This window comes from Nyctereutes procyonoides, unplaced genomic scaffold, assembly GCF_905146905.1.
Source record: "Nyctereutes procyonoides isolate TBG_1078 unplaced genomic scaffold, NYPRO_anot_genome, whole genome shotgun sequence".
Lineage (NCBI taxonomy): Eukaryota > Metazoa > Chordata > Mammalia > Carnivora > Canidae > Nyctereutes > Nyctereutes procyonoides.
In genome coordinates this window covers 24,948,647-24,971,199 of record NW_026575159.1, presented here as the reverse complement: position 1 = coordinate 24,971,199, position 22,553 = coordinate 24,948,647, and the positions used below count along the sequence as shown (strand labels likewise).

General features: G+C 53.4%; 1 protein-coding gene across 1 annotated transcript in view; it reads left to right on the top strand.

Annotated features, from left to right (window-relative positions):
- NDRG1 (N-myc downstream regulated 1) overlaps positions 1-22,230 on the top strand; it is a 56,981-nt gene extending 34,751 nt beyond the window's left edge. The window contains exons 6-16 of the mRNA XM_055314332.1: positions 881-943; positions 1,695-1,755; positions 2,803-2,889; positions 5,595-5,651; positions 8,626-8,729; positions 10,218-10,274; positions 11,109-11,160; positions 12,244-12,291; positions 14,778-14,813; positions 17,146-17,197; positions 20,293-22,230. Of these exons, the coding sequence (XP_055170307.1) occupies positions 881-943; positions 1,695-1,755; positions 2,803-2,889; positions 5,595-5,651; positions 8,626-8,729; positions 10,218-10,274; positions 11,109-11,160; positions 12,244-12,291; positions 14,778-14,813; positions 17,146-17,197; positions 20,293-20,504 (829 nt within the window). The 3' untranslated portion in view covers positions 20,505-22,230. The remainder of the gene's footprint in view (positions 1-880; positions 944-1,694; positions 1,756-2,802; positions 2,890-5,594; positions 5,652-8,625; positions 8,730-10,217; positions 10,275-11,108; positions 11,161-12,243; positions 12,292-14,777; positions 14,814-17,145; positions 17,198-20,292) is intronic.
- Positions 22,231-22,553: the final 323 nt, after the last annotated feature.

Here is a 22,553-nt window from a genome sequence, read left to right as displayed (position 1 = left end):
GCGGGTACCCCATGCGGGCCCTGCTAAGGACTTGGTGACAGGAGACTGTTGTTCCCTACCCTCTGGGAAGGGGAAGCGTCTGCCTGAATGCACAGGCTCAGGGCAGCCTGCAGACTCCATCGTCACCCATCCTGGGTCCTCAGCACTCCCACCGTCCTTGATACCCGCTGTGGTGATCCAGCTTTGACAGAGGGGAGCCTCCCAGCCCTGCAGTAACAGGAACCAGGGGCCCAGCAGATGTGTGACACTGAGGCATCCCCATGCCTTAAAATCCCCCTGGGTTCTCTGTCTCCCCAAACCCACGGTGCAGCTCTCTGGGGTGGCCCGCCTCTTTGTACCCTCTCCAAGCTCCTTCCAGAGCTTGGGGACAGGGGTGAGAGAGGAGGGACTTTCCTGTGGCCAGGAATGTTTTATGGGAGAGCAGCCTGCGGGCCCCCTTCTGGGACGTGACTGAGGAATCCCAGAGCCCAGGTGAGATGCCACACTAAGGGCCTGCCTGGCCACGAAGCCAAGTGGCTCTTCCAGGCATCAGTGCTGTTTAATCCCACAGGAACCTCGCAGACTTGTAGGGATTAGATGAGCTTCTGATGCTCCTCAGAGGCTTGGTGGGGGACCTGGAGCATAGGAAGCAATCCGTCCAGGGTCAGTTTACAAACAAGGGGAGCATTGGAGTGGGGCATGGCCTTGCACCGTGGAGCAGGCTCATGCTCGCTGCCAGAAAGGAGGGCTGCAGGGGCCTTGGCAGGGATGGGGGGCTGGTGATCGGGCCTACAGGCCAGGTCGTGGGTGGGCCCAGCCCGTCAAGTGTGTTCCTGTTTGAGGATTCATTTCCTCTGGGGTCTTGCTCTCACTAACGGCCTCTGCCTGGCTTCTCCCGAAGGTACATGTACCCCTCCATGGACCAGCTGGCCGAGATGCTTCCTGGAGTCCTCCACCAGTTTGGGTAAGAGTGAGGGATCTGTTCCCCCAGCAGCCTGCAGAGAAGGGTGGCTCCTAGCTTCCGCCTTCCCCTGGCCTTGATCTAGCCTGCCCCCTGCAACGTAGGAGAGAAATTAGCTGTCACGCGTCGTGACCTGTTTTCCCACAGTCTCTAGTCGGGTCCCACTGGGCTCTTCCCTGGATGCAGACACATCACCCATCCTTTCCCTGCCTCCCCTTCTTTCATTGCTTTCTCTTATCGGCGGAACATTCTGGAAGAGGGTGGCCCGAGCCCTCGATTTCTCCCTCTGTGCCCTATTTCTCCAGTGCTCAGGTCTCTCTTACTCAAGCCTTCGGTGTGAAGATAATACCCCAGAGTTCTTGCCCATTTTATTTTCATTACAAGTTTCAGAGTCTAAAATAAAAGCTTGAGAGTGGGAAGAAGCGGTGCCATAATGGGCCTGCCCGTAATGGTCAGACGGTCTCTCAGAGCCTGGGCTGCAGTCGGGAGAGAAGTAAGGAAAAGAGACGAGTCTCTCCAAGGTCACGGCCTCCTGTCAGGCTGCAAAGCATGATGCATTTCGGGTCCTCGAGGCACGTCACGGCCGCGTGTCCCCACTGTGTCTAGCTTGCCAGCCACGCTCAACATTGAGCGGGACCTATGCTGGGGGAGGCGACGTTCCTTAGAGGCCAGGACGGGGGGAGGTTTTAAGAGGGTCATTAGGGCCCCCATTGCTCATTCCTTCTGTCACATGAATTTTCATTTCTGCTTCCAGGCTGAAAAGCATCATTGGCATGGGAACTGGAGCAGGCGCCTACATCCTCACTCGGTTTGCTGTGAGTTCCTTGGCACTTTTTTTTGTTTGTTTGTTTTTAAAACCATGTTAAAGTAGAATTAAGATTAAGGAAGACAATTGGAAGACCATCAAAAACCCTGAAACGAAGAGAGAAATGATCCGTCACTTCATTTCCGAAGGGAGAACCGCAGTTCACATGGGGGTGTGTGGTCTGGGGTCGTGCGCGTGTGTGTGTGCACGCGCACGCATGTGTGTTCTCACGTACCTATGAACCACCTTTCTTTTCCTTCAGGGGACATACTCTTTGATCATTGGTTTTGCTCACTTTGCACTTGATTGTGGGCAGGTCCTCACGTCCCTGCACGTGTCGTGGGCCGTCTTTACGATAACCCCACGCCTTTTGGATCCTGACTGATGCTAAACTAGAATCTGAGACACATATGTCACCATGACATGGGCCCAAGTGCTACTGGATTGTTCGTGTCCTCACCAAGCAATTGACTTAAAAACGCAGCGGTGCTCATTTTATTCACACAGTTGTGTATTCTGACTGCCTGTTATTTGCTGGACTTTGTCAGAAGTTAGAAATGCTGGTATGAAAAAAAAAAAAAGAAATGCTGGTATGAATAAAAAACGGCCTGACTACTGAGGCTCTGAGCAGATAAGGGAAGGTACGCATTAGATCTGAGATGGACGCACAGATGACTCTTCCGGGAGGAGTTGCTAAAGAGCATCCACGTGCCCTGCCTGACTCAGAGTGGGCCGTCTGATGTGCCCACTTGGCAGGTGGGGAAGAGGAGGTGCGGGGAGGAGAAGTGACTTGCCTAAGGCAGGTCTGCCAAGCACGCATGTTCTACGTCTCCTGCTTCCTATCCCCACTCTGTCAGGGGCTCAGTCCTGTGTCAGCTGAGCTGGAACCTCAGTTCTGCATGGGGGGTGGGGGTTGAAGGCTCTTGAGGGCAGCGTCCTGCTCTGGTGGCCCACGCGGGCCCTTCTCTGGCACTTTGCTCAACCTTCAGTTTGGCCTTTGAAGTCTATAGTATCTGAGATTGTGGGATTGCCTCTCACCTTATGTCTCGAATTGCAGCTGAACAACCCCGAGATGGTGGAGGGCCTCGTCCTTATCAACGTGAACCCTTGTGCAGAAGGCTGGATGGATTGGGCTGCATCCAAGGTGAGGCTGGGGGTCAGGGACAGGGTCATGGCCAGGATCAGAGTCAGGATCAAGAGGCCAGATCAGGGTCCAGGGTCAGGGTCCAGGTCAGGGTCCAATGTCAAGATCAGGGCCAGGGTCAGGGCCAGGCTCCAGGATCAGGTTCAGGGCTAGGACCACGGCTGGATCAGGGCCAGGATCAGAGTCAGGGCCAGATCAGGGTCCAGGGTCAGGGCCAGAATTAGGGTCAGGATCCAGGGTCAGAGTCAGGGCCAGGGCCAGGGCCCATGGTCAGGGCCAAAATCAGGGCCAGAATCAGAATCAGGGTCAGGGCCAGGATCAGGTTCAGGGCCAGGGTCAGATTCAGGGCCAGGATCAGGGTCAGGCAAGTGGAACAGGTGTGCTTGCTGAGACCCCTCCTAACCTCCTACGCCCCACCCCTACAAAGAAAGCAGGTTTCCTTTGCTTTGCTGAGAATAGTAAACATGACCTCAGCTATTTGCCGTTCAGAAGATTTCAGTAGGACACTGTGGTCTAAACCAGACATCCCATGGGGATGTGCGTCCTCGAGCCAGCTTTGATAAGCGTAGCTTGGGTTGAGACGTGTTTGCTGAGGATCTAACACGTACTGGGCTTTGCCTGAGACACTGGAAATAAAAAGAAAGACAAGACAAAGGCCTCTCGTGTCAGGAACCCACATATTATTGGTGAAAAAGCAGGGTGTGTTTAGGACCAGCACTGCCACTCAGTTTGATGACAGTAATGATTAGCTAATGTGTCCTGAGGATTTACCAGGCGCTATTTGTACCCTCTGACCACACTTAATCCTCACACTGACTCCAGGGGGTGGGGACTGTTAGAGCCATGTTCCAGAAAAGGAATCCGAGACTGCGAGTGGCGAGGGAAGCTGTCCAGGGTCCCACAAAGCTAGGCAGTGGGGCTGAACACAGATCCCGTGGACTCTGGTCCTTGAGCCTCCCCTCCTGCCTCCCTCCCTAGTCTCATCCAGCAGGTGTTGAACGGCCCCTCGGCCCAAGCAGTGTGGGTCTGGCAATACAGAGGGCGCAGGGCACAGGCCTGCCTGGAGGAGGGGGCAACCCGTGCTGTCTCAGGAATCTCCGCCCTGGCTGGTGTCCTAGGGTTCCTAGTTGACCTTTTAAAAATGATTATTGTGTTTTTTCATAAAGGCGCGTGCATTTGCCAAGGAGCGGGGAGGCCGTTCCAATTGAAATAGGACCAAACCTTTCAAGCCGGGGTGATCCCGGTCTTTCGTTTTGGAAGTATGTTTTTGCCAAGTGTCGGGTGGCGGTCGCAGATGGAGGTTTGAAGGGCTCGTGCCCCTCCCTGCTGTCCCACCCCTGTCTCGGCTTCTCTGATGCTGCATTTGCTTGAATGTTCTACTAGAACGCAGGAGTTCATCTCTCCCCTCTGCGTGATATTCAGGAGTGGAGAACACTCCCTGTTTTTTATTTTATTTTCCAGGAAAGGAAGTGAGATCCCAGTCAGCCAGTTTGGCTCCTCGGTTAACTATTCTGAGCCAGACATGGACAGCGACCATTGGCTAAAAAGGAGCCTGAGGAATGTCTGTGTGGCTTTAGTATCTGCACCATATCCTTCCTTTCCAACCCCAAGAGAAAAAAAAAAAAAAAAACCCTATATCAAGAGTAATCTACTGTGCGTCAGGCACTGGTGTCAGATCCTGTGACATGTGCGGTTGCCTCCTTTATCCGCACCTTGGCCTCGTGACTTGAAAGCTCCTGGCACTGCTGCTTATAGATGAAAGGCCTGAGCTTCAGAGGCTCTGCACCCCCTAGGACCACACAGCAGGGGTCAAGAGCTTCTCTGTCCTGCCGGCCCTTGCCTGACACTGAAGTTGGTCAGCACACATGTATGGAGCTCCCGATGGATGCCTAGCATTTATAGAGCTCCTGCTGTGTACCTAGCTTTTGTGGAGCTCCTGCTGTATACCTAGCATTTATGGAGCTCCTACGTTATATCCAGCATTATGTCGGGGAGAGGTATTAGAGGAGAAAGTTGGCAGTGTCTTTAGTGACCTCAGTCTATGCAAAGAGAGGATACTGGCTTGAGGGAGGAGATCTAGAGGATGCTATAGGAAGGCTAGTTCAAGGCAAGCAGATCCTTGTTATCCAGGAGATTGCTCCTTCCTGCTTTGGAAAAAGAAAGTTTATTTTATAGATAAAGCACCCATTCGTATTTAATATTAGGAAAAAATATCGCCATTTCCTTCCTCAAATTCTTTTATTAGAAAAAGATTTTATTTCTTTACTTATTTGACAGAGAGAGGAGAGATAGAGATAGAGAGAGATAGAGAACAAGCAGGTGAGGTATAGACCGGCCGAGCTCAGCGTGTGTTTAGAAGACACGGATGGGGGCCCTCCTTGTGAGGACCTAGTGTGGAGGGCACAGGAAAGGCTGGGAGCAGGTCGGGTCTCTGTTCAGCACGTGTTAGCTGTGCATGTTCTGTGCGTGGGGTCTGAGAACAAGCAGTTGACAGAGGCTCAGGCCCCACCTTCTGGGGTGGGGGGAGGCGGGAGCCCCAGGTCCCGCAAGCAACTGGAGCAGGCAAGCAAGTTCCCACAAGGAGGCTGCCCGCAGACCTGAGTGCCGGGGAGCCAGCCTGTGTCCCGTGGGCCGGGAGGCTTGGCTGACCCCGCGTCTCTGCCGCAAACACCTGTTCTAATCACATCTCTTCTCGCCGTCCCCAGATCTCCGGGTGGACCCAAGCCCTTCCAGACATGGTGGTGTCCCACCTCTTTGGGAAGGTGAGTAGCGTGGCCTGGAACCTCTGTCATTCACACTGAGCACCGCGTAGGGCACGGACACGAATGGGACCCGAGGCAGCGGGCCACCTGCAGGTGCCCACCCCGTCCCCAGCGTGACGTGACTGCTTTACCATCAGGTCGCAGCTCGCTCTCCTTTTACTGTCAGCCTTCTTAAACCAGCCTTGTTGCGGTATGAGACCCTGCACGTCCTGGAAATACGACATTTAACAAACACTGACACATGCATCCGCCCGTAAAACCACACTGAAATTGAGATAATGACCACATCCATTGCCCCCAGGAGCCCACTGTGCCCCGTGCTAACCCTTCCCCTCCCTGCTCCTTGGACAACCTCAGGTCTGCTCTCCGTCACTAGAGATTAGTTTGTCTTTCCTAGATTTTGATATTAATGGCATCATGTGGTATGGACCCTGCTTTAAAAAAAAATTAGTAATCTGGCTTCTTTCACTCATCACAGTTGAGATCCACCTCTGTTGTTGGGTTTTTCAGTAGTTCACTCCTTTTTAGCACTGGCTGGTGTTGTGCGTGCGGATGATGTGCTACGTACAGTTTGTTTTTCCATTCGCTCGTTGATGGGCATTTGGGTTATTTCCAGTTGCGGCTGTTACCGATCAATCCTACAGGAAACACATCCACGGAGTTTGCTATATGCTCTGCTCGGTCCTAAGGATTTTATAAATATGAGAATATGAATCCCTCCAAGAGCGGTTTGAGCCATGTAAAAAGTGTTTATTCCCAGTTTATGGATGAGACCAGAGAGGTCGATTGATTGCTGTGAGGTTGCACAGTCAGGGTGAGGTGAGGCTGGGATTGGAACTGATGTGTCCGGCTCCAGAGCATGTTCCCATATCCAGAGCAGGACACTGGCCATCTGTGCTTCTGCTGTGGTCTGTGCTCTTCGACGGGTTATTCTGAAGTCCCCCCAGCCGTCCCCTGGCCGGCCAGCAGGGCCCCCGACTGGCCGACAGCCCCAGGGGAGCATGTGCAGGGGCTCCTGGCACAGGCCCAGACACCGGCCCAGCTCAAGGTGTTTGCTCTGTGTTCTGTGTGGCCTGCTCACCGCTCTCTGTCACCGAGCGAGAGCGTGACCGTCCGAGATGTGACCAGATGTTGTGCTTGGCCAGGTGTGGCCACTGTGTTTGGTCCTCGTGTTATTTTCCTGGGGCTGCTCTAACAAGCACCCCACACCGGGCGGCTTAAAACAACAGGAACTCATCTGTCAGGGTGCGGAGGCCAGCACACCCTGGAAGTGTCGGCCAGGCCACACTCCCTCCAGTGGCCCAGCGCAGGTGGAGGATCCCTCCTTGCCTTTCCAGCTTCTGGGAGCTCCAGAATCCCTTGGCTTGTGTCTGAGCACTCCAGGCTCTGACTCTGTCTTGATGACCCCTCCGTGTGGGCTTCAAACCTCCCTCTGGGGGCGCCCGGGTGGCTCAGTCCGTTGAGCATCTGACTCTTGATTTCAGCTCAGGTCCTGATCTCAGGGTTGTGAGATGGAGTCTTGCATGGGCTTCCGAGCTCAGCGTGGAGCCTGCCTCTCCCTCTCCTTCTGCTCCTCCCCTCCCCCACATTCTCTCTAAATAAATAAAATTAAAAAAAAAAATCTCTCCTCAGCCTTTCACCTGCCATTAGATTTAGGACCTCCTGGGATAATCTAGAATGATCTCATCTCAGGATGACATCTACAAAGACCTCTGTTCTGAATAAGTTAGCATTCGCGGTGTCCGGGGGTTTAATGGGGACGTAGCCTTTGCGGCCACCCTGCAGCCCATGGGAGCCTGCGTCCCCCCGACCTGTGCACCGTCCGGTTTGTGATATGTTTTCTCCATCCCGAGTGTATAATCTGAACCTCGAGGAATATGGAAAAAAATAAAGCCAGTTTCTGTATTTCCTTGCAGGAGGGGGTATCAAGTATGGGGTGAGAGTCTGGCCTGCTTGTACCCCACATTACTTGAGGTATCTCTTGGAGTCCCTAAATCACTATAGTTTGTGTGTATTTTCATTTTTGTTTTGATCTGAAACCCCAGCACCATGAATTCCTCACATGATTTTTTTCTCCCCCTGATTTTCTATTTAACAGCATGTTGGCTTCTTTGTTGCTTTGGTGATCAGGGACTATTTAGACAATCGCTCGGGCCGGACTCAGGGCCCCCTTTGCTCCCTCTCTGTCCTGCTCTGGTTGCCACTGATCACATCAGGCCATTTTGTGGAACCTACACATCCGCTCTCTTACAAATGAGAAACAGAGCAAGCTCGTCACTTGTTTGTTTGTCCCAAATCACATTCAGAAAGGAACCAGGGAGAGGGAGGCTGGAGGCTCCTGCAGGGCTCTGGCTGCCTCCCCCCCCACCCCACCCCCATCCCCCACCCTGAACCTCCCCTGGGAACTGAGATGGCCCTTCCTTCCAGAAACTTCCTGGGAGTTGCATGACTTCGTTTTGTGTTTCCAGCATGAAAAACTTCTCGGCTTCCCCCTTAAAAATATTAATTGCTAGCAGTTGCTTATCAGTTTTTACTGTGTATGTACAAAGGGCTCTTGTGCGCACAGCCCCTGTTAAATCCCACAACCTGACGAAAGAGGTAAGAGCCACCTCCTGCTTTATTTTTGACTAAGGCTCGGGGACATTAAGATGCTTGCCCCCAGGAAAGAAAGGGCAGTGCCCGAGCCAAGCTCTAGATTCAGGAGGACTGACTTCAGATAACGACTCCCCCAGTCGGGAGCCCGGAAGGGGCTGCTTTGCCCTTTGCAGGTTTGCATCCTTTCCTGCTATCAGCCGATGTGCAAAATCAGGCTGCATTTTCGGGGGTTTCCTCAGCTCCCCTTCCCACCCCGGCAGTCAAGTGGGTTAGGCATGGTTATCTCTGTGCCTGTATAACCTGAAGAGTGGAGACACTCAGGAGTGGCCTGGGGTGGCAGGCGCAATGAAGGGTCTCTCTCCCCTCACCCCCAATGCAGGAGGAAATGCAGAACAACGTGGAGGTGGTCCACACTTACCGCCAGCACATCGTGAATGACATGAACCCCGGCAACCTGCACCTGTTCATCAACGCCTACAACAGGTACTGGGCCGCAGCTCAGCCACGCCGAGTTCCTTGTGTTGGTCTGGAGCGTGGGCTAAGGCGGAGGGGGCTCCTCAGCTTAGGAGGAGATGCAGCCCCTGACTTGCAGCAGATAGATTACTGGGACAGGGACAAGGTGCCTCGGTGTTTCGGGCACTTTGCAAGGAGCTCAGCTACCGCGCCAGACCACGGGGAAGGGGGCAAGCATGAGGGGCACACGGTGAAGCCCTCACGGGGTTTGGAGTCAGCGCTTTGCTCAGGCTGAGCCCTAGGAGAGGCCAGGTGGGGGGAGAGCGAAGAGAGCATCCGCGGAGCCCTGGAGGCGAACAGGAGGAGTCCAGGGGGGCTGCTGGGAGGGGAGTCCTGCTGAGGATAAGGAGCCCATCCTGCCAGCCTTTGGCGAGGGCAGGGGTGGGGTGGCCCTCTTGCTGATAGCTAGCTGCTAGCCTGGACCTCAGCTAAGGGAGGGGACAGGGCGGGGACATGGTGTCAGCCGGGGGGTTGTAAACCCCAGTGGATGCAGTCTACCCGCCACGCTCCCATGAGAGGGACGGGAAGGAGCCTCATGGGGTGTCTGGCCTCGCCCTTGATAGCTTCACGAAGGGCATTCCCATCTGTAACAAGATCCAGTGTCCATGTCCTCTTAACCATCCACCCAGCCTCCCGCCGGGAGGGAGAGGTCACATCCCCAGTGGGTAACAGAAGGCCTGGGGCCCAGCAGGGCGTTTCATCAGCAAACACTCCCCGAGAGCTGGAGCAGTCAGGCTGTCGGCTAAGGAGGTGGGTGGACACACGCACAGAGGCCAGGACAGTCCCCAGGCCCCACCCGCTGCCTTGGGTTCACGATGCCCCTAGGAATCCAGTGATTCCTCTTAAAAATCCTGGACGCTGTTACCATCATGGAAGCACAGGCACAGAGGGGTTCAGTGTTCTGCCCAAAGTCACACAGCTGGGAAGTTGGAGGGGCGCGTGATCTGAATCCAGTCCATCTGGCTCCAGGCCATACGTCTGGCGGTGGGAGCTGCCGGGAGATGAGGGGCTGGATTGATGTCTGCAGGGGCGAGCCGTGGGGCTGGCCGGGCCCACGTGGGGCATGACGCAGCACCGTGGGAAACCGTGGGAGGCTTTGGAACGAGGATGGAGACGGGTCGGGCCTGAGATCTCAAGGAGATTGTGTAGTGGACTCAGAGTTGGGGGCTGGTGAGACACAGGCCAACAGTGGAGGCCGGTGCTCCATGGGGGGCGGGGGGATAGGAACCCTCTGTGGTGGAGGACGTGGCTTGTACTCCTATTAAAAATAAATGTTAGGAACAAGGAGGTGGGCCATACAGGGGAAATGCACGAGTCCTGCTACCCCTGAAACCATTTATATGGACCCCCAGAGGCTGTGATGTCCTGAGAGCCAGGCGGGTTGGAACATGAGTGGTTTTGCCAGCACGGCCAAGGGCAGGACCTCCCGGGGTGTAACCATGCCTTCCTTGTCTGCAGCCGACGAGACCTGGAGATCGAGCGGCCGATGCCCGGAGCCCACACAGTCACCCTGCAGTGAGTGGCTTTTCTCCCCCTCACCGACTGCGTAGCCTTGCTCAGCCACTGGCAGGACCTTCTTTCCATGCTCGGCGGGAGGGCCCCTCTGTGCCAGGGCATCGGCGTCGGCGAGCCCTGGGTGCATTCTTCCCAGGAGTCAGGCACTACCCGGTCTCAGTCACCTCCTTATGCAGGTGGTGGGGTTCCTGGGGTGTCCCCGAGACCTGGGTGGGAGCCATGGATCTCAGAATGCTGCGTGCGCTTTGGATAGAATTGATTAAGCACCTACTCTGTGTTGCATACGGGGTTAGGCTTTGCTTTCACAGAGCCTGGAGATGACTAAGACACAAGTCCCACCCTCAAGTGCCCTAGGGGGGCAAAGACCGTCATGGGGACCACTAGCTGCGTTCCACCAGTAACGCCTGTCTTCTGTAGTCCCTCAAGTGAACCCGTATTATTTGACACCTGAACTTGGCACATGCCATTTCCTTTGCTGGGCCTGTCCTCTTGGTCTCTGAGCCTGATTGCTGGCAAAGTCCTACTTATCCTGCCTTGAAGGAGAGGATGCTTGAAACTAAAAACATCAGGGCACAGAAATTCTCCGGCTGAAATTAATACTAAGGTGTAAATGACTTCCACCCCCCACCTTCCCCCGAGGTGTATCCTAAGAACAAAGCAGAGGATGGAAGGAGAAGGAAAAGAAAAACAGCAAAGGGTACTGGGGAAATCAAAATAAAATATTTTTATTTTTTCAAAATTTTTTAGAACTCTGGTCCCAGCCTAGCAGGCCTGGGAGCATGTGAATCTTTAGATGAACTTTGTGTTACCTCTCCCTTCTCTCCCTGCCTCCAGGTGTCCTGCTTTGTTGGTGGTTGGGGACAGTTCTCCTGCTGTGGACGCTGTGGTAGGTAGAAATCGTCCACTTGTTTCTGTGCTTAAGTCAACAGCCCATATCTGATTGGCCTTGGGGTGGGGGTTGGGGGGACCCCAGACATGAGCCTCTTTCCCTGCCTTTCCTCACTGGCCCTGCAGACCACTTCCCATTGGTTGGTTTAGATGGGTTTGTCACCTGGCTTGCTGGTCCAAGGGACTGTCCTCTCCTTTGGGAATTGGGTAGAGTTTTCAGACCCAGTTGGTGCCCGAATGTCTGGCGGGGCAGAGAGGCATCTGGGGAGTGAAGCTCAGACAAGGCTCTGTGGGGCATTTCACCCCTTAATTCCCACCTGTGATGTTGGGGAGGAAAAGCCCAGACTCTACCCTTCCATCATCCCTGTAGCTAGAGACAGGGAGATGTAGGGGTGATTGAGCAGAGTCCTAGAGAGGTGACATGCCTTGTGCGGTGGGCTACAGAGTGGGATTTGCAAATGTTCATAGAATAAAGACCTGAAATGTCTTAAGGGGCCGTGAGTTTCCTGTGATCTAACCCACTGGACATAATCCTAGGATGCATCAGTAGAGATCTCTTATTCACATCAAGGGAGGTGATAGTTCTCCTATAGGTGCTTTGAACATCACGGGTCACATGTGGGTTATTTTGCCCAGACAATTTGAAGAGAGAAACCTGGCTTAGCAAACATCATTTTGTATGAAGAATAGTTGTCTGGAGTAGAGATGCTGAGCTTGCACAATCGCTGACAGCAGCAGCTGGTTACAGAAGGCCATTCATTTAGCAGCTTTCTGGGACATCCGCTAGATTGGAGCTCATCTCCCTGACAACCCATTGAGAAAGATATTATTCCCATCTTATTGATAAAAAAAACCGAGGCTCAAAGACATGAAGTACCTTGTCTGAGGTCGCCCGGCTAGCGATGGCAGGGCTGGAATTTATGGCCACGTTGCTTAACCTTGAAGGCCCTATTCTTTCCTCCAGGCTGGCGGGGGCACTGGTGCTGCTGCCATTGGTGGCCGTGTCACCGGGAAGGGGGAAAAGATGAGGACTTTGGCCCCAGAGAGAAAATTAACAGATTTCTTCCCTTTCCTTGTCCAGGTGGAGTGCAACTCGAAATTGGACCCAACCAAGACCACTCTCCTCAAGGTACAGGCGAAATGATCCCAGTTTGCATTTGTTCTTTCTCAGAGACCCCTGGTTTGCTGCAGAAAGGAGTAGTCTAGTGCCTGCTTAGAAACCAGAGAAAGAATTCTTTTCTTTTTTAAATTATTTTTATTTTTATTTTTAAAGATGTTTATTTATCTATTCACGAGAGACACAGTGAGAGAGGCAGAGACACAGGCAGAGGGAGAAGCAGGCTCCCTTCAGGGAGCCCGAGGCAGGACTCGATCCCAGGACCCCAGGATCATGACCTGAGCCAAAGGCAGATGCTCAACCGCTGAGACACCAGGGGCCCAAGAAAGAATTCTTTAATGTTTGCATTAAAGACACAAACGTCTGTGTGTCGGGCCCCCGCGGGTCACCCTCAGCCACAAACCTTCTCTGGGACCCCAAGACCTTGGGGGGCTACTGGCTGTGGTGATCTGATGAGGAATGGACCGGGGATGGTGCAAGCAGGGCTCTCCCGGGGGTGGGTGGAGAGTGGAGGCGGGGGCTGGGGCGTTCTCCCGAGGGGGGCTGTGCCATGGGAAGGCAGGACCATGTCTAGAAGGCTCGTCTGGACACTTGAGGTGCTCACTGTCCCCGAGGCCAGGGTGAAGGTCCGCGCCTTCGCTGACCATGCAATCCGGCCACCCTGGCATTTGCGGCCGCATTGCCCCAAAGATACAATGAATGTGAAGAATCTTTCTGGCTATTCTCCCGGGAGGGCAGGGGACCCAGGAAGGACCTGTGTGAAATGAGGGGGCATAAGGAGCTGAGGGGCTGTGGGTCACTGTGAAAGAGGAACACATTTGAAAGGCATCGGGGAGGACGCCTGGGTGACTCAGGGGCTGAGCGTCTGCCTTTGGCTCAGGGCGTGATCCCGGGGTCCTGAGATCGAGTCCCGCATCGGGCTCCCTGCATGGAGAGCCTGCTTCTCCCTCTGCCTCCGTCTCTGCCTCTCTCTGTGTGTCTCTCATGAATAAATGAAAGGCCCCAGGAGGCATCTGACACTTATCCAGGAGGGGTGGCTGGTCCCCCAGAACTGGCTCTTTGACCTACATTTTCTTTCAAGATTTCCCTACAAGGAAATTATGAGACTGGAAGATGCTGGGCTTTGGGCCTGAGGGGGCTGCTGATCGGCCAACCCGGGGGCTCCTTTGTCTCAATCGTCCTAACACATCTGTGTCTGGGCTCCGGCAGCATGGGGGCTGCCGTCCCGGGGGGAAGGTGGACAGGCCACAGTTACTGCTGCTAGGGAGGGGAGGAAGGAGCATTTGGGAAGGGGGTCAGTCCCCTCTTCTCCATAAAAGCACCCCAAGCTGGGTGGACTAAAGGCACAGGAGTCTGTTTTCTTCACCATCTGGAGGCTGCCAGCCCAAGTCAAGGTGTGGCCAGGGCCACGCTCCCTCTGAAGGTTCCAGGGAGCCTCCTTCCTTGCTCTTCCCACTTCTGGTAGTGGCCAGTCCCGAGTTCCCTGGCTTGTGGCCGCATCCCTCCCATCTCCTCCTCCACGCCACCCACCCTTCTCCCTGGTGTCCCTGAGCCAAAATTACCCTCTAGTTTTAAGTCATTTGACTTAGGATCCAAGTCGCCGGATTTAGGGTCCCCACTAATCCAGTACAGGTCTCATCTGAACCCATTACATGTGCAGAGGGTAGGTGATGACCTAAGAGCAAGTGGCTTTGATGGTGGATGGGATCTTACCCATTTCAGCCTGATTCGGGTTGGCCCCTGGAGTGGAATTCTGGCTTCGTGTCACCAGGATCCCAGACCGAGGACGGCCCCATGGGCGTGGCCCTGAGGCGAGACTCTGGGCCCTGGGATGGCCCGGCCTCAGCCGCTGTCACTCCCACCTGCCAGTCCCATGTCTCTCCAAGCCATCCTTAGCCCGTCCCAGCCTGCCGCCTGGGGTCTCCCGAGCCCTGGGTCTGGGTCCTAGTCCCACGTGCCTACAGCCGCCCTGACGAAGAAGCGGTGGCCTTAGGGTGGGTGATTCAGTAGGAACTTTGGAAGCTACAGCATTTATACCAGGGTGGCCAGCGAAGAGACCATGAGGCCTGAAGTCTCGGGTGAGGCAGTTTCTGTCTGAGAGGGTGTTTAAAGAAAATGTGTGTGTACAGGGCCTCATGCAGCGAAGGCTGTCTGGTCAGATGGACCCTGGCCGGAGGCCTGCAGGTCCTTCAAAGTCTCAGGTCCCTCTTCTGCAGCGGGGGACAGTCACACCCTTTGGTTCCTGAGGAACTGAGGGAAATTTCTTTTAGGGTCTAGCAGAGCACCGAGCATCTGGTTTGTCAAGAAGGCACACATCGGTGCCAAGATGGGTGGTGACAAGAGCAGCCTTGCTAGGTGGAGATGGGTGATTCCCCACCCATAGGTGCCCACTTCCCCCCAAAGGGGACAGACAGAGGCAGGGCAGCGGCAGGTCAGCGCCAGGTGGAGGGATGCCTCTGCTGCTGTGTTTGGCACTAACCAGCTTCCCTTTCCCCCAGATGGCAGATTGTGGTGGCCTCCCGCAGATCTCCCAGGTGAGTCCCACCTGTCACCACTCCCCAGCTGGACGGCAGGTGCCTCTGTGTCCTGTTACCACCTGTTCCCCCCCGTCTGCTCCTCCCCTACCTCACTGTGACATCTGATGACACTGCAGACACCTTACCGCTTATGAAAGGTGCTTGCAGGTCAGGACTTGATCACCTAGGAACCCCAGTGGGGTAGATGACATGGGGGTCTTCTGTGTGGGGTTGCAGAGTATTTCACTGGAGGGATCTGAAGAAGAGACCCTCCCGAGAAGCAGATTTCTGCATCAGGTGGATCCTGGACCTTGACTCATTGCTCTGGATCTTTGCTCACTGCAGCCTCCCCCTCCAGAGCTCCGTACAGAGGTGTAGGCACAAGTGGCCTTTGGTGGTACTAGGCTCTCTGCGGGGTCTCCCTCTGCTCCCACTGGAAAGGGACAAAATCCTTTCAGTGTTTTATCTGCTGTTGTGTTAACACCCATTTGACAGCTGGGAGAAGCCAGGGAAGGATGGGATGTCCCAGCCTCTGGGGGGAACAGATGGGCTCCCCGTAGAGCCCTGCTTAGACATAAGCGTGAGCTAATACCTGCACGTTACTGGTGGAGCCTTTATCCATCCATCTCACTCCTGAGACTCCTCCTGAGACAGTAGGACTCCAGAGCCCCCCTCACGGCCTCCCTCCGTCCTCTCCCTCCCCCCCCCTTCCCTTTTCCCTTTTCTGTATTTGGAATGAGAACTGATGCAGCCCTGACCATGATTAAAATGCGTTGTTGATGCATGGCGGCAGCTGGACTAGCCCAGGCTTCCAGGAGCCCAGTGCAAGGAATCAGTCTCCCCCTTTTGGCCCTTACGGGTAGGGTGTATGTTTACAGAGGGCGTTCCCACCCCTCATTCCATTGGCAAGGGCAACAGTCCTTAGAGATGAGAAGAGCAAGTGTTTATTGCAGTGTCATAAGGGGAAGAGAGGCTGAAAGATTGTTTCTGCTGTCATGCTGGCAAGGGTGCCCCTGTCTCCCTGCACCCCCAACTGGCAACTCTTTCTTATGATTGTCACACAAACCCCAGAGGGCAACTTGACGACAGCCTCTATGTCATGTGGCTCTTTGTAGAATAGTGGCAGGAGTTGGTGGGGAAGGGCAGGAACACTGCGTCTGCCGATGACTTCTCACTGGGACAGAAAGAGTATGAGGAGAATAGAGCCAGGGCATTGCTTTTGAGAGTGGCAGTTAATTAGACTGTGGATATGGCCTTTACCTGAGAGCATTCACCTGCCAGGGCAGATTGATTTGAATTTGGGAGGAGTAATTGATAGAACTGGGTGTGTTCCCAGCATTCCCAACTCATTTCATTTAAAGTAGCCCCATTGTTTTGGTTAATTGGCTTGTCCAACTATACATATATCCATCCATCCATCCATCCATCCATCCACCCATCCAACCATCTGTCCATCCATCCATGCATACATGCATCTACGCATCCATGCATCCATCCATCCATGCATTCATCCATCCATCCACCCATCCAACCATCTGTCCATCCATCCATGCATACATGCATCTATGCATCCATGCATCCATCCATCCATGCATTCATCCACCCACCATCCACCCACCATCCATCCATCCATCCTTCTAATTTTTCTTTCCTTCTGCCCATCATTTTCATCCACCTGTCCATCCTCCTTACTTCTATCCATCCATCTTATTTCCGTTTTATCTATCCACCATCCTTTCTTCCTTCCATCCATCCAGTCAGCCAGCCTGCTCTTGAGGCTGAGAGTGAATTGTCTTAAAAGCATAGAATTTAGAAAGCCCTGGATTAATCTGTAGGACCCCTCACAAATTAGCTGTATGACCTTGGATGGATTATTTACTTCTCTGTTCAGCAATGAAATGTATGCAGATATAGCACCAACCTCATAAGGTTGTTGTCAAGAGAAAATAAGACAATGCTGCAAAGCCCTTAGCACAATGGGTGGTGCTGTTACATTCTAGATGCGGAGTTGGACACATCACTCTACCAGTATAGTCTTCTTTACAGAAACCCTCAGGAGTTAGTGTGGCTCTCTGTCCGTGTTTCACAAGGGGAGGTTATGTAACTTGAACAAACTCACCCAGCTAGGAAGTGAATTTGAATTTTTTTCTCTCGAGCCAAAGTGAAATTTCCTCCCGATGGTGACCTCATAGCCTTTCCTTTACTTTTGTGCATTGTCCTGTCAACATGTGGTGCCCTTCTCCCTTGAGCCCAGCTCTTTAGTGAAGGTGACCAAGGGCACAGCTCCACGTGGCCATTCAGGAACTGGACCTCCGATGACTGACCGTACTGTCCTCTTTTTCTCTTGCAGCCAGCCAAGCTTGCTGAGGCCTTCAAGTACTTCGTGCAGGGCATGGGATACAGTAAGTGTGGCCTTTCCAAGCAGGTAGTGGGGCGAGGGGCAGGCGTGGGGCTTGAAAATGCAATGACCTGAACCGGGCTTGAGTGAGTTATCCTGTATCACCTTGGCCAGCCTCAGCTTTTTGCAAAGTGGGAAGGTCAGGGGAAGAAATACGTAGGTGTGTGGTGGTGGATGGGTGGCAGTGCAAAGGTTCTAGTATCTCCTTTGTACCACGGTGGCTCCCTGCACTGATGAACAGGAGTTGTTTCATACCAGGTAATTTTCTTCAGACTTAGATGAGGACTAATTCTTTAGAATTAGAATTCTAAAGACGATGGCGGAACTATGAAAATCTTTTACATTTTGATTATGTGCTTTCTTTTTTTTCACTAATTCAATTTAATTAACATAGAGTGTATTATAAGTTTCAGAGGTAAAATTTAGTGATGCATCAGTTGCATATATAGGATTACGTGCTTTCTTAAGAGACTTCCAGTTTCCGTGATGCTGGTGGTAGTGGCAGTGATGGTAATGATGGAAGATTATTAGTAAATCCTTCATTTTTTTTTCTCGTTTAACCATCACAATAATCCTATTTGATACTCTTATTTTTTTTGAGAGAGAGAGAGAGCATGAGAGTGCTCATGGATGTGAATGGGGGCAAGCATAAGCCAGGAGCACAGTGGAGATCTCTGCAAAGTTCTTTGAAAACTGTAAAGCTCTGCGTAAGTGGGTGATAAAAAGTCACTTATGTTCAAGACCATGCGTCTTTGCCAAATCACTGGATTTGGGAATTGAAGGATAAATAGAAACATAATTCAAGAACTTACTGCTTTTTGTGTGATGGTTATAGTTTATTTGTTAGACACCTACGGCTCCTTTTCAGAAATGCAGTCCCATGAGCAGGACAGAGAATGCCAAGTGTAAGCACTCTGTTGGGTGGCAGCCACAGATGGTACCGGTTGATGTGTGAGCCATGACGTGGTTCTTCTGGCTCTCTCTGCCTACTGCTTAGAATTATAATTTATGTGCCCATCTTAACTAGGAGGTCTGAATGTCTAATCTCTTCTGTTTTTTGTTGTTTTTTTTTTTTTTTCCTGAGACTGAAACAATTTTCCCACCCATTTAAAATAGTAATGGTATATTTGGTAAACTGACCGCAGTGTTAAGATTGGCCTCAGCCATGGTCAGTTTCTAGAGAGGCCAGGAGAGCCAGGGAGCCTGATTTATGTGCTTTGGGCAGAGTCGGTGGCCCTGGGTGCCTGATTCCAGCAGAAAACATCTGTCTGTGGGTCTGCTGCCTTTTGAGCTGCCTTCCTGATGGGAAAGTGTTCAGCCAGAGGCAGTGGCCGGAGAACACCGATGGGATGGACAGACTTCATTAACCTTGCGGGGCACACGTCATGACTCGTTTGTCTTGGACCTGCCCTGGGTTTGGATTTCTGCCTTGAAAGTGTATTCTGGGGAGAAAGGAAGTGAAAGGCAGGCCTTGTTCCCTCCAACACACACACATACACACACACACACGCGCGTGCTTCTATTTCCAGAAAGCTGAAGCATCCGGCAGGTTATAGGGGAAGACAGCAGGAAGAGCCTTAGTCCCAGAGGCATGAACCACAGAGAAAGCAAATAGTCCTCTATCGAGCGTCTGTTCAAGCTGGGGCGGGCAGGACTAGCTCTTTGCCTCCGTGACACCATTCTGTGGTCACCAGAGCCCTGAGAGGTCGGTTAAACTCTCATATCTGAGGTTGAGCAACAGGGGCTCAGAAGAAATAGGTGAGCGACAGATGTGGGAGTGAGGCCGATTCTCTGAGAAAGCTCGTTTTAGACACTAGCTCTCCGAGAAGGGAATTCAGTACAGCCAGGGTTTGTTTTGTTGTGTTTGTGGATATGTGTCACAACCAGCCTGCCCCCGTGCCCACCGAGCGGGAGGTGTGACCCCTGCACATTTGCGTTTCTATGGGCTGGCTCAGATTGTGATGTCGATTGTTCAGGGGGGCCTTGGCGATGATGCCAAGGGTGGTGGGCTAGTTTCCTGGAGCAGCCGTCACCAATCTCCACAAACTGGTTGGCTTAAGAAGGAAACCAGAAACCATGGTTCGTTCCTTTGACTGCACTGCAGTTCTAGAAGCTAGAAGTCCAAAGTCAAGACGTATACAAGGTCATGCTCCCCTCAGAGGCTCTCAGAAGATCTTTCCTTACCTCATCCCAGCTACTGGTGGGAGCTGGCAATCTGTGGTGTCCCTTGGCTTGCAGCCACATTACGCCCATCTCTGCTCTGTGTTCACGTGGCCTTCTTCCCTGTGTGTGTGTGTGTCTGTCTCCTCTTATGAGCCACCAGCCATTGCATTAGAGCCCACCCTAATCCAGGATGACCTCATCTTAACAAAATATATTGGCAAGCACCCTATGTCCATTCTTAGATTCTGGTGGATATGACTTGGGGCTGGTGGCTCTGAATTTGAGGGTGGGGAGGACAGGATTCAGCCCAGGGCAGCGCGGGGGTGGGGGCAGGGATTGCTTTGTCTTTATTTCACTTTCTCAGCCATCTGCTATGTGCAAGGGCGTTTTAAGTCCGGAAGGATGGGCAGTGCCATTCATAGTTCCTGGGAACTCCCAGGCTTCTCTAGAGGAGATGACAAGTGACCTGGGCCACAGAATTACTATGTGGTCTCAGTTTCCCCCACTTGTGGCATGGAGGGATTAGCCCAGCTGATGCCCTCGAGAGCCTGTAGACAGCAGGGGGTTATGCCACTCGGGTGCACACATGGGTGCCGATACTAGGGGATCGGGATTCCCACCTTCTTGACCGGGATGGGGGCTCTGAGAGGGATGCTTCCAGAGTCACACAACAGTTAAGGAAGTTGCAGATGTGGGCTTCAGACCAACCTCTGGTTTCAAGCCACTGTGTGATTGCAAGGCCTTACCCCTTATCAGGGCCTTGTTCTCATCCTCTGGGAGCAGATACAGAGAGGACAGGGAGCCCGGTGGCGGGATGGCCGCAGGGATGGACGGGTCAGGCAGGAGGCACCGTTGCTGGCATGCAGGTGCATCTGGTGCTCTCTGTCTCTAACCGGTGCCTCTTCTCTCCCTCTATCTCTCTCTCTTTCCCCCCAGTGCCCTCAGCCAGCATGACCCGCCTGATGCGCTCCCGCACGGCCTCTGGCTCCAGCGTCACATCCCTGGAGGGTGCCCGCAGCCGCTCCCACACCAGCGAGGGCGCCCGCAGCCGCTCCCACACCAGTGAGGGTGCTCGCCTGGACATCACCCCCAACTCTGGAGCCACCGGCAACAATGCCGGGCCCAAGTCCATGGAGGTGTCCTGCTAGACGGCCTGCACCTTGGCCGCCCCTGGACTCTGGGCTCACGCAGCTGCCCTTCCTCCGGCCCTTCCTGCCCCCGCCTGCCACACCACACATAACTCGTATTAACCCAAAGCTTATGGTGTAAGAGAGCTCTGGGGGGGACACACTTAGACTGGGTTTGTCAGGGGCACCTTTCCCAGCAGGGCAAGGTGGGCGGACCAAAGGAAAAGAAGCATCTCGGTGTCCTGTGCTGGTTGACACGTGGCCCACTGGACCACCCTCTTACCCTCCCTCAGAGACATCAAACTGCCAAAAACAAGACCCGCCGCCCTAAACACTTCCTAAGCCCAGGCCTAGGCTGACCCCGGCATCCTGGTCCTAGAGGGTGTTGTGTTGGGAGCCCAGCCTCTCTACTTCCTGTTTTCCTCTCCAACTAAAGAAGTGACCCAGTTTCTGGAAACAGAATCTGTTCTGATTTGGGGAGGGGGAGACCTGCGGGTTGGGGGCAGCTCCTTTAGCTCCGCGGCACGGAGAGCGGGGTGCAGGTGGAATTTATGTGGAGGCTAGACTGCCTGGGAAACCAAATCTGTATAGTTGAGTTGACCCGAAGACGTAGATTTTTCAAGTTCGCATATATAGCCACTTTTTAATGCCGAAACACACGAGCCTATTTTTTTCTGGCGTCCTTCCAATGGACAGTGAAAGCGGGCAGCAAATTCTCCAGGCTTTCCAGAGATGCAGCCTCAGCCAACGTTGGTTATCGTGGCCTTCGAGCCTTGGGCTCTGCAGGCTGTCTCCTCCTCCACGGCCCCGACTTTCTACCCCAAAGACGTGAGCGATGATTCTGTTCATGGGGAAGACCACTGAGGTCCCTGCTTGCTGGCTTTGCAACGGAGGGAAACATTCCAAGCAGCTGCACCTGGCTGTGATGAGTCTCCTTGCAGTGGGGGTGGGGGGTGGGGTGGGGGACCGGGAGTGGGTGGGGGTGGCGGGTTATCTGGGCTATTCGATGTAAGGGATTTCTGTGGTTGTGATGGGATCCAGTGCAGTCGTGATTTCAGTCCATCCTGAAATTCCGGGTTCCCAGGAATCTTGTGTGATTGAGTTAAATCCAGCTTCCGATCTTTGACAAGCGGGGTCGAATCTGAACTTGACGGCCGAACGTTTCTGACCCGGTAACGTCGCTGGATCTCTGGGTAGAACTGTTCGCTCTTGCAGGGGGGCGTGGGGGACTCCCACGGGGAGCGTTGGCTGAGAAGATGAAAGGATTCTGGAATATCCCACGGGATTTCCTTCCCTCTCCTGCCTGCCTTCCCCTCTTCCCTGCCCCTCTAACCTTTTGCTGAGTGGGGCGGCACCACTGACATTTCTGGGCAACGTCGGCGTCGCTGTCAAGTTCCTGTACTACTGGCTTTTGATTTTCATTTTGGCTAACCATGGATCTTCTTATAGGAAGTTTGATCTGAGGGGATGAATCATTGTGAAGATCAGCCGCTGGGGCCTGGTGCTTTCCGGGACCCTCGAGTTGGGAGGAGGACGTAGTCATGGCTTCCAGGTAGCTGAAGGGGCAGTGACTCAGTTGACTGCTCCTACCACCTGGACGCCTCCCCTGACCCGTGCCGAAGGGTCAGGGGTCAGGGCAGGAGTGGCTGAATCGAGACAGGAAAACTGTGTGTACAAGTCTTTCCAGAGAAGTTTCTTAATCAGATATTTGTATTTATTTCCAGACCAATAAATTTGTAACTTTGCAGTGGCTTGTGTCTTTTTCCTCCGAGGGACCGTGCATGCAGCCCCCACAGTCGAGGGAGGGGTCCTTCCTTACCTGGGCCTCCTGACACCTGCCTTAGAGCACCCCTGTCCCCTGGGAATATGATATGAGCCACCGATGTGAGTCTTCTAACGGCAGTATTTAATTAATTAATTAATTAATTTTAAAAAAGATTTTATGTATTTATTTATTCATGAGAGACACAGAGAGAAAGAGGCAGAGACACAGGCAGAGGGAGAAGCAGGCTCCATGTAGGGAGCCCGACACGGACTCGATCCCAGGACTCCAGGATCACATCCTGGGCT